Here is a 12,200-nt window from a genome sequence, read left to right on the forward strand (position 1 = left end):
AAAAAAAAAAAGGTCATGAAGAACCTAGGGGCAGAATGGGAATAAAGACTCAGACCTACTAGAGAATGGACTTGAGGACATGGGGAGGGGGTAGAGTAGGCTGGGACGAAGTGAGAGAGTGGCATGGACATATATACACTACCAAACGTAAAATAGATAGCTAGTGGGAAGCAGCAGCATAGCACAGGGAGATCAGCTCGGTGCTTTGTGACCACCTAGAGGGGTGGGATAGGGAGGGTGGGAGGGAGATGCAAAAGGGAAAAGATATGGGGATATATGTATATGTATAGCTGATTCACTTTGTTATAAAGCAGAAACTAACACACAATTTTAAAGCAATTATACTCCAATAAAGATGTTAAAAAAAAAAAGAAAAAAGACGCGCTGAGCGATAACGATGGAAACAAAAGTGAAAATAATTGAGAGAGTGGAGCGACAACAGGAAGAAGAAGTAACTGAAGAACCGAAGAGATTCACGACGCAGGAAATGGCAAGGGGATTTTCTTTATCTGTTAGTTTTTGAGGCACAAGGCCCGAATGTAGAACGGTACACGAAGGTTGCAGCAGCCGTTCAGAATGCAATCCAGTGCTACTGTGTCATCTATGATGAGAAAAAAAGAGCTACTACCCAGATATCACTGGACCTGTTTTTTTAAGAGGGTAGATAGAACTGAATCCAGCAAGGAACCAGAACCCGTGCCAGTAATGTCAGGCGTGAATGAAATTGCAGCTTGCCCTCCTTCTCCTATTGCTGACGATCCTTCAGCTCTACCATCTCCCACCTCCTCTCCCCCCTCCAGTCAGTAACTCTTCCTTCCTGTTCACTCGATGCCAGCTGTTGTGCTGTACTACTGTACTTTCAAGGTACTGTACTGTAAGATTAAAAATGTTTTTCTTTACTTTTTGTGAATTTTTTTATGTATTATTTGTGTGAAAAGTATTATAAACCTATTACAGTACAGTACTATATAGCTGATTGTTATTCGGGTACCTAAGCTAACTTTGTTGGACTTAACGAACAAATTGTACTTACGAACACACTTTCAGAACATGTAGGGGACTTACTGTACCTGTGATAAACTGAAAGCAAGCAAACAAAAATCCCCAGGTTTCAAGGTATTAGACATAATGGAGAAACAGAGTCTTCAACCCTCAGAGCTCTGACCGACTTAGAAGACCCCTTCCATAGCCCTGTCTGGGCTTTCCATCACAGCCTTGTCATAGGTTTTTCATCCAGGGACAGAATTCAAGATACATTAAAAACCATTTTGTATTCAATCTGATTAATTTCCATTTTGACTTACTTTGATAGCATTATTCGTGTTTTATACTATTTGGCAATTTTGTGCTCATCAAACGACCAATGTGAAATCTAGTTGCAGAGTTTAGTAATATTTCATAACTGACTATATCATTATTGCAAAGACTTATTGAAATTGTTGAATGAGAAAAAGACCAAATTCCTGTGGGGAAAAAAAATGGATATTATCAAGTTAAAATTGCCAAGTTTGAGGAAATGGTCGGGCAATTGCTAACTAAACATCTTTTCTTAGAAAAATTCCTCTCCTAAAGTTTTACAAAGCTTTTTATAGTCCTCCATGTTGGGAGGAACCTTAGAAATCATTAATCCAGACCACAAACCTGCATATAATCCTATATGATTTATGATGTTGGGGACAAAATGCAGGTAATAAATTCTTACCAAGCACAAAGTATTACTCTGGGACAAATGAAGTAAATAAAAACCACAATTACTTAACCTTTGAGAATCCGTGAGGGAATTGTCACAGCTGTGCAAAGACCTGTATTGGTTAGCCAATAAGGCAGGCCCATCACCCACTATTTACTGCAGCAGTTTACCTCTTCTCAGTAATACTTGCAGACTTCCACTAATCATGAACAAGAATTTTGAAATATTGCTCTAGCCAAGTGTTTCAATCAGATTCGATAGCTTGTAGTGTCCAGGAAGATTCTGCCCCAGAGACCAACCCCCATGTAGAATAGCATTTGTCAATAGTTTACTTTGAGTCCCATTTGCTCTGAGATCTCACATGGTACAATAGAAAAAAACACTGGAGTGGGACTCAGAAAACTTAACTTCTTATCTAAGTTGAGCCACTTGCTATCAGCATGACCTCAAGTGTGTCACTTAAACCCTGGGAGTTTCACTTTTCTCCTCTATACAACAAGCTTAGTAATACCAATATGTAAAGTTGTGGAAATCAAATAAAATAATGTGCACAGAAGGACTCTACAACAGTAAAAAATGCTTTGACAATAGCTACCATTTGTTGGGTACTCTGCATGTATTGGGCATTTGTTGAGAGGTTTCTATACATCTTCTCATTTAATCGCACAACAATCATAGGAGTTGACTGCTGTTGTGAGCCCACTTAACAGATGAGAAACTGAAGCGAAAGAAGGTTAAGTAACTGACCTCGGACCAAATAGTTTGTAAGTAAGAAAGCCAAGAACTGAACCTGAGCCACAGTCTTCTTAATCCATAAGAAATCATGTCTTCCTGTGTGAATATGAGTTTGGGAGTAGCAATTCTTTTAGCCTCCTGATTTATTCTATAGGGAGGTAAGGAGAATCAGGTACTTTCATATGCTGCTGGTTAGTGCACATGCTTTCTCTAAGGAATTTTGGACTGAAGAGCAAATTTAGGTCAGTAGTTGTGTTTCAGTACTGGAAGGCATATAATGTTCTGTGATGCTCTAAGTGCAGACACAGGACCAAGGGGTGAAGGTTTCAGGAACACAGGTATCAGCTCAGCATCCACCAAGAGAACCAGGTCCCTCTCTGTTACTGGGAGGGTTTAGGGAAAGGTGGCTGACTGTTGGTGATGTTTTCCTGGGTGGAAGGCTGGATCTCCAGTCTCCTCCAGCTTCTGAGAAACTTCTGGTGTTGAGTGTTGAAAGCAATGAAACCTTGAATCCTTTTAGGAGCAAAAGGCCAATGTCTTTGTGCTCTGACAAACCAAATGTGGGTGAAATGCCTTAATCAATTTGTAGTGTTTTATAAGCCTGGCCTTCAGTGTAGCAGGAGTATTCCCCAAGTCTAGGCTACTACACTCTGGGAGCCATTGAGTTTAACAAATGTACTTAGCACAGTGCCTGGCACATCAAAGGCACTCAACAGATAGTTCTGGAGTGAATGAATAAGGAAGTTATTATTGTTAAGTTCTGAATTATTATTCTAGTTTCTTAACCAGTCTGAACAACATTTCTCAAGGGCTGTCTGCCTTCTTAAACGTGTGTGTGTGTGTGTGTGTGTGTAATTTTTCTTGGAGAGAATAGCAAAGGACAGAGTTGCTGTAGTCCTTGTAGTGAAGTGAAATGACCACTTACAATCCATCAGGAGAGAGGAAGAGCTACAGAAATGGAAATCATTCACTACAGCAGGGTGTTTAGAAGTAGAATAGACATAGTGAAAGCTGTAAGGGAAAAAATAACCCATGTCCAGATGAAGGACATCAAGAGTGGCCTCAGCAAGAGGACAGGGACACAGAAATCCACAAGGAAGTGGCCATGTGGTCATCTCTGCCAGAGCAGCCCGGGCTCTGTGGCAAGCACAGCTGAGAGGATGGACCAGGTTCTCCTGATGGAATGGACGAAGCTGGCAATCTGACTCCGCAGGCTGGGGGTATCTTTTCTGTCTGGGATATTGGCAGATGTGTTCCCACCTCTCACAGTCTTTGATGCAATGAGAATATAGGTCACACAGCACTTGGACTCCCTCTTGATCTCTAGCACTGAGATAGTCGTGTAGCTTTTCCAGTCTCGGAGTCTTGTGCTGCAGGTTGAAGGTGATGTCTGAGGCAGGGGTTGCCCAGACCACTTAGGTTTGTGTCCAAACTGCCACATTTTCCTTCTGGGATGTTTCTATCCTTTGGTTGCTTCTTAGGTTTATTTGTAGGGTTGGCATCATGATGACTGTAATAAGGAGTGAGTGGGGAGAGAGAAAGGGGAGGCCATCAGCTACGAGCACTTTTTTGTCCTTTTTACTACTCAGTGCAGAACTATCTGGGGGAGATATTGGTGTCCCAGATAAAGAGCAGAGGAGAAAGGATAAAGTTAAAACTCGACTCCTGTTCATGAATTTACTTATTTATTTACCAGAGTCCTGTAGCTGCTCTCACAGCACTCCATTCACATCTGCGTTGTTTATAACCCTGTGTTTATCTCCCCATCACACACTCACCCCAACAGAAGGTTATTTATTGTGCATCCCCAGTTCCTTACACATTGAAAATACTCAGGCCTGTTGAATGAATGAATAAACTGTATTATTCTGTCCTCTTACTGAAAAATGCTACCTGGTTAATTTGTTCTAACTTTTTCTCACCCAGAAAGAAGATCTTCAAATATATTTTAAATATCATAAGAATCTGCCCCGAGCCAGGGCAATCTGGCAAGAATGTCAAGACTGCACCTACTTTGGGGTAACATTGCGTTTCTAAGGTCTCCCACAAACTGTTTTCCCTGGACACTGTTTATGTACATCCAATTTGTAAAGAAATTGAAAGTATGAACTAGGAAGAGGAATTTGGCATTGGAATTTATGTTTATTAAAAGTCTCTCCTTTTTCGAAATTATACACTGGAAGTTTCAATGCTGCCCTGAGTCTCCATGGGATAGCCCTGTAAAGGAGCAGTTGTAGCCTGGTGAGAAAACCAGGGTCCTCTTCTAGGATGGGTTTTAAAAGTGGAATTAAATCACACTTTGGGGTTCCCTGGAGTGATATCAATAAGCCCATCATGTACCCTTGACTAAACTCCACCACCCCCAAACCCCAGTTCTAAGACAGCCTTTTCAGAAGGCTGCCCCATTGTCTCCCTCGTAATGGACTTACTTTCTAAAAGAAATAAATGTTCCGGCATCCCTACTTGCCTATAAAAATACTAGCCAAGCCCATCCCCTTTCCCATTACTCTCATTTTACACACTGTTCCTGACGGACTGAACAGCCAATAACATTATGAAACTGGTCGACACAGCTGCCCCTCCTCTCCATGAAGAGCTCATTTCACTTCTTGTATTTAAATGCTGCCGCTTCTGTTCTGTGTGTGTGTGTTGTTTTGTTTTATGTTGTTTCTGTTTGGCTTTTCAAGGTATGCCAGCGTCAACTGGGTCACAGTCTCCCTCTTTTTAAGTATCTGAGAGGACCAAGCCAGAGACTTGTAAAGTACCAGATGTTGTTGAAGGTAAGTCGATGAGACAGTGCTTCCTGTGCTGGGAGAACAGATGTGGGCGCTATGGTGCTCTTTTCCTTAGACACGTAGAATTGTGACTTCGACTTCCAAAGGTGAAACTATGTCTAGATTTCAGGCTTTTTCTGTCCCCAGGTCTAAATCAGCCTCCTCAATGAGGAATAAAACCAAAGAATCGTAGGGTCCCGGGAGCCTGGCTAGTCCATCATGCGGCCAGGACATGGATCTCTAAGGAGAGCCCAGTTTAGGGGAGCAGAGGTTCTTGGGAGGAAAGTGGGGAAGAGGGAGGCCAGCACAATGCTGGCAGCTGAGAGGGTGGGGAGGCAGCCAGACCTCTATTCTCGGTAAGATATCTACAGGTAAGATATCATCTGCTCCATTTTACAGCTGGGGCAAGGAGCTTCAGGAAAGAGGTGTGATTTTCCCTAAAGCTACTATTTTACTGCATTTAAACAATGGAGGGGAGAAGGCAAAACTGGATTCTTCTCTCCTTTTGCGACATCTACCTCTCCCCTTAGACTGAGGATTTTTCTCAAGAGCAACATAACGGAATGAATTTTGTTCTGCTGAATCCCTATGTGGTTCTTTCTTTGCTCTGACACCAGCACACCTGCAGGAGAGCACTCCCAGACCCCGCCACCACCTGCCCCCCCCCGCCCTGCACACACAGGACAGGGGCTCTGTCAAAGCTGCTTCCCCAGGTGTGAGCTCAGGGAAAGGTTCAGGTCACTCCTCCAAGGTCTGTTTTGAATTAACCTTTATAAGCAGCTCTTGCCCAGTGGCTACTCTCACTTAATTTAAAAACAAGCCCCTGCTCTTTACTGGGTATCTTCCCACATGTATTTCTTTTTGTTTGTTTGTTTTTATTTTTAAAAAGAATTGTTTATTTACTGAACCTGGGGCAGATTAGATACACAACCAATTTTAAATTTACATCTTTTAACTCAATTCTGAAGTGTTTTCACACACACACAAATTGGCATGCAACAGTTACCCTAAGGTAAAACACAGTCACCTTAAACCGTTGCAGGTATTTTCGCCCAAGGTTGAAAAATTGTTTATCCTGAACATGAAAACCTGTAACAAATTTAAATTAATTATATAAAACTCGTTACTTGTAGTTTTCCCCTTGCAAAGATCCAAAAAAATGTACAAGTAACTAATATACATCAGTCACAACATAATCCTGGATCATCCCCACACCAAAACTAGATGCTCCTTTAATTTTAAACCCATCATCAGAGGCCAAGAGAAAGTCATTTCGTTTTATACAAAACAAAATTCACACCCACCTGTATTTCTTATTTAATCCCCACCATCAGATGTGCCAAAAGGCTCTGAAGTGTGAGGAAACTGAGGCTCAGGGCAGTTAAGCTTATTGCCAATGTTTTGCCCTCAGAACAAGTTACCCTCTCAGCTTTGCATCAGCAGGCCCAGCCTTGGCTGCACCGGCTCTGCCGCTGCCAGTGTGGGATGCCTGGACCTCTCAGGCCTTGGTTTTCTCGCCTGTAAAGTGAGGACACTAGAACCTCCTGCACAGGTTGCTGTGAGTGACTCAGTAGAGAGCTCACTCAGGGCTGACCCCCAGGAAGCTTCCGTAACATAACGTGTAGCTGTTGTTTTATACATGGAGCCGTCACACCAGCCTGGGAGTGAGGATGATGACGCTCTGCTTCCCTCCAAGAGTGGCATCTGTGAGCATGTTTTGGTACAGCGTTAAATGGTAATACTCCATATAGGCTAGGGGCTGGTGAAAAAAGCTTTCATTTATGGCTGGTGGGAACATAGTACTTCTCTAAAGAACTTGGAAACATGCATCACAACTCTTAACATTAACAATTCTACTTCTAGGAATTTATCCTTAAGAAAAGTGTATAAAGATTATTATTATTATAGTAAAAAATTATTGAACCTAAATGTTTAACAGTAGGGGGGATTAATCAATTATGATTTAGTTATAGGATGCAATACTCTGCCACAATTAAAAACCATGTTTTAAAAAAAATATAATGTCATGGGAAAATGTTCATGATACGTTGTTGAGAAAAAGCAGGCTACAAAATAGTGTGTCCAATGTGCTTCTATGTTTGTGGAAAGAACTCTGTGCTGAATGTACCATTTACTCTTTCCCTCTTACTTGTGACAAACAGACAAATTTATATACATCCTCAGTTTAGCATTGGCTGGAGATTGTTTGCACAACAGATTAAGTTGGCCTTCTACTTTTTGATTTTCAATAAAGCTTTTGGGTTAATGCAGGGTCTGCTGGATTTTGAGTCACCTGAGGATTTGGAGATGGACCCAGGTGATCTAGAAGGAGGTTCGGCTAAGGTACTGGATATTAAATATCATTCTATGTACTAACTGCTAATGGTGTTTGCCTATACATGGAAGGACTTCAGAGCGATTTTGTTTTCTTTGTTTATGATCTTTATTGTGTAAATTTTCTAAGATAATATGCATCCTATGATTCATAGTCAGGAAAAAACAAAAAAATACAGACAATTTCGAAGTGGGGATTTGTAATAGGATTAAGTGGTAATATATCTTCTTCCTTCCACATAAAAATGTTTTACTGGAATACAAAAGTAAGCAAAGGTATAAAATGCATACATAAAAGACTGGAAGTAAATATAATAAAATCCCTTCGGTGGTTTTCCTGCATGGTAGGATTATGAATGATTTATATTTACTTCTTTGTACGCCTTAGTAAATCTATATACATTATGCCCTGTTCCCTTCCAAATGTGTGTGTATATGTGTGTGAATTCTAAGACAACCAAGAAGAAACTTGGAAGAAGTGATGGCCACACCAGACTGGGAAGAAATTTGTGGCTTGGAAGTGGGTTTTTTCAATTTTTCTATTATAAAATTCTGGTTTTAACAAGAATAATATGAGGCATGTGTCTCAAGGGGCGGTCATTTGCATGTCCTCTCTGCTCAGATGGTGTTGTGGGGATGCCTTAAGATTAAAGGAAGCTCAAGGCACAGGTAGTAATTTTATAGCCTGGAGCAAATGCAGCTAGCCTGGTTTAGAGGAGTTTAATAATGTTCGTAAGAATTTACCCTGAGTTAGAGAGGTTTAATAATGTTTGTACGAGTCCTATATCACACACTGTAAAGCTAGCCACCTGCGGTGTTTGTGGGAGGAGGGTTAGTGGGAAGGAGAGGGAATAGGTAGCCGTTGAGTCTCTAAAAGCACATTGAGTTTCAAGTATTTCGGAAAGAGGAAGATGCCTGGTGTAAGAACTTTTAATCCTTTGTTAATGACGTTACAATAAACTCGGGTGAGAGTGTGTTGTCTTCCACCAGGACCTGGAACACATTTACCATGAGTAAGAAGGTAAGAATCCATGGGAAATTGTTCAGTGGAGGCAGCATGCTCTGCTCCATTCATCAGCCCTGTCACGCATATCTCTCATCCAAAGATGCTAATCTTCAGAGTTTAAGTAGAGATTAAGAAAATGCACAACGCTTTGCTTACATCATGCAGTAGAGGATAAGAAGAGGTGGGGCTATATGCGGAGCAGCGAAGAGCTCTCTGTTCTTTGTTGTAAAAGTTGATGTGTTAAAAAAAAAAAAAAATGGACGAAGCCAAAATCTTTTTGTTTGTATTTACCAGATAACAGATAGATGTGTTATGTAGGTAGCAGGGGAATAAAATACGGAAACCCTAAGCAAAAGACTTTCAAGCTGAAACAACCATCCCTATCACATCCTAAGTGTCACAATAGTAATAACTGGAACGTTGGTCTCTTAAATTAGCTTTTCCCTTAAAGCTGGGTCTTTATGCTGTTTGGGAGGTGCAGATCACATTGGCTTACCTCTTTGGCATCTTTAATGGTGATAGAATATGGGAAGGGCAGGGGGAGGAGAGGAGAGAGAAAGGGCAGAGCTCGGGGAAATTCAGTGTGGCAAATGCCACTTATGGTGTTTACACATAAATCATTAGTAAACCTCTGCATAGCAGCCCATTCCTTGCCTCTAAAGTTTACAAATATCCTCCTCTGGAATGGTTTTAAGTATAATTTTACCCATAGGAATAAGACTGTCACATTAAATACAGGAATATGATACTCAGATTGTACTTTTCAATAGGCCCTGGGGGTAGGGGAGTAAAAGGGAGAGCACCCTATTTAAAAGGGCTGGGGTTTTCATGCTTTACAAAAGCTCAGGATGTTTCTTATATAGGCAGAATATAATGTCCATGATTTTATGAACTTCATTCTTCATTAGTACAATGTGCAGAAAGTGTAATTATTTTGCTTGTGTGTGCGTGTGTGTGTGTGTATCATATATTATACTTAAACCAGCAAATATCCTTAGCTACCGTTCTTTGGGAGCAGGGAAACAGGTTGATGTACCTACCTTCTCAGTCACTTCATGCTGGCTGGATCCGTGGCTCCTTATCTCTGTCCTGTTTCCCTTCTTCCCTTGGTAGATGGTTTACCTTTTGATTTCCAACAAGGCATTTGGTTTCCACAGAATGGGCCAGAGAGGACCAAGGATTCAGCCTTCTCAGACGACCTACAACAAGCTTTGGCCATGATGGAGGATTTGATCAAGTCCTGTGAGTTGGCTGTGGACCTGGCAGCAGTCACTGGATGTCCGGTATGTTCCATAGCAAGTGCTGGGACATTTCAACAAAAGGCAGGCACAGTATTACAAAGGTAGCAGATACTGTGGCAAAGTTAGAGAACTGATCTGTGGGAAAGGAATTTGACTCTGGAGGAAAGTTACCTAAATCGGTCAGTAAACATGTGCTACGAGATTCCAAGCAGCGCCTCAGCATTTTTAGGAATCTTGGGTTGTGGTCCTTGGGATACTGAATGTTGAAACTGACCCATACTCTGGAAGAAGCAAGAACTCAAGGACCAGAACATATTGGGCGGGGGAAAGTGCTGAGGGAGTAATTTATTTTCTCACTCGTGGCACCATTAAAATATTAAAAGATTTTGCCTCTTGAGTTATATTTTCTCTGTGAAAATTACTTTGAAAATGGGTCCTAAGTGAACATCTAACCCCATTTTACATCACAGATCCCAGAAGAGGCCCAATAAGCATATATTGTACATCCCTTAATCCAAGTGCTTAAAGAAAAGTACCAAAAGAGAGAGTGCTTGGGGGTTGAGCCATCTCAACTCTGGCGTTAGAGTTAATCCCAAGCAGGCCAGACCCAGGCATTCCAGGCAAACTATCCTCTATAACTGTATGATTGCCCTGGGACTGGGACATAATTAATATTCAGCTGGTTTTCACTGTGAGCTACTCTAGATTTTGACTCAGGGGTATTTTCTGTCATTGTCATAACAAATTACCCCAAACTTGGTGCCTTCGAATAGTGCAAATTTATTGTCTTACAGTTCCACGGATCAGGAGTACAACATAGTCTCACTGGGCTAAAATCAAGGTGTCTGCCTTCCTTTCTGGAGGCTTTAGGAGAAAATCTCTTTCACTGCCTTTTCCAGTTTACAAAGGCCACCCGCTCACTTCCTCCGCTCATGGCATCTTCCTCCCTCTTCAATGCCAGCAACGGGGGGTTGAGTTCTTCTCACATCATATCACTCAGACCTTCCCTTCTTTCTCTTCCACCTTTAAGGACTCTTGTGATTATATTGGGCCCAACCAGTTAATCAAGGATAATCTCCCCATCTCAAAGTCAGCTGGTGAACAACCTTAATTCATTTGTCACGTAACCTGACCTAGTCTCAGGCTCCAGGGATTAGGACATGGACATCTTTGGGAGGCCATTCTTCTGCCTCCCAACAGGGATCAAGCATTCAGAGAATTGTTGATACATGTCACACAGATAATTTCCTTCTCTTTTTTACCTTTTCATTTTTACCTGGATTTAACATACTGTTTATTGAGGTCTGGGTAGATGAAATGACCTTTCTTTTCTTTCCTTGTCAGAAATCAAACCACGCAAATTAATTAGGGGCAAAAAACCCTGTGATTTTTGATTTCCCTCCCTCCTGGTTTTCCTCTGGCCAGCATCTCAGAAACAGCCCCACTGGGTTTGCTGAGATCTGGGCAGTGATGCTATTACTGTCCCCTGGGACTCCAGAATGCTCTCTGCTTACTACTGATGCAAGATTCAAGAGGGTATTCATGAACCATGGGGTGTGTGGCAGAAGGGATTGTTTTCTTGATGATAACTGTTTCCTTCTTTGGCTTAAGGAAAGTCAAGAGAGCAATTTGTTTAATCATTTGGAACATCTTTCTGTTCTTCTTTTCGTCTTTGAACACATGTCAGCTACCCCTATCAGATGTCCCTTTTCCTGAATCAAAAGAGTGTCCTGGAACCTGTAGTCAGGGCAGGAAACTCCCAGCTATTATTCTGAGTGTAAGTAACATAGGAAGAGGAAGTTATGAGAAAAGAATGATTAAAATGTGAGTAAATAGCAATCTACTCTGATTTCATTCCAAGCTGGTTTGCATGCAAATAAGATGAATGAGTTTATAGAATTTTAGAGATTTTTTAACACCAAGGCAAAGAACTTTTCTCCCCCATGTGTCCTCAGAATTGCACCTTTGACATACACTCTGTGGTTTCTTTTTCACTAAGACTTTAACTTGCTTTACATCTAATACAGTAAGTAATGTATCCTGACAGTTTTGTATAATCCTACTGAATTATGGAAGAGCAGGCATTGGACTTTTCAACTTTCTGATTCAGGAACAGGTCCGTGGAAAGAAGAGTTGACTCACCCCAGTCACATGGTCATCAGCCAGGACTACTTCTTGGATCTCTTCACTCCCTATCCAGGGTGCCAACCTCTCAACACATTCTTCATCTGATTCTGTTTAGAGTTTACTAACAACTCAACTACTGTTAACTCAGATCTAATGATTCTGAGATTCTTTGCATCAGCTTTGTAGAACTTTATCACAAGGTGTTTACCATCACATGCTGTAGGTAGAGATGAATCCAGAACTTAACTTCTTAGTTTCTCTATTGACATCCAATATTAACCTGGTTTTGTGAA

At 41.3% G+C, this 12,200-nt stretch overlaps 1 protein-coding gene across 1 annotated transcript in view; it reads left to right on the forward strand.

Moving 5' to 3' along the window:
• The window catches only part of MCF2L2 (MCF.2 cell line derived transforming sequence-like 2), a 199,538-nt gene that overhangs the window by 156,116 nt on the left and 31,222 nt on the right, over positions 1–12,200 (forward strand). The window contains exons 19-22 of the mRNA XM_061192749.1: positions 4,352–4,444; positions 5,113–5,205; positions 7,471–7,542; positions 9,697–9,822. Coding sequence (XP_061048732.1) covers positions 4,352–4,444; positions 5,113–5,205; positions 7,471–7,542; positions 9,697–9,822 — 384 coding nt within the window. The remainder of the gene's footprint in view (positions 1–4,351; positions 4,445–5,112; positions 5,206–7,470; positions 7,543–9,696; positions 9,823–12,200) is intronic.

The sequence above is a fragment of the Eubalaena glacialis genome, chromosome 6 (genome assembly GCF_028564815.1).
Source record: "Eubalaena glacialis isolate mEubGla1 chromosome 6, mEubGla1.1.hap2.+ XY, whole genome shotgun sequence".
Lineage (NCBI taxonomy): Eukaryota > Metazoa > Chordata > Mammalia > Artiodactyla > Balaenidae > Eubalaena > Eubalaena glacialis.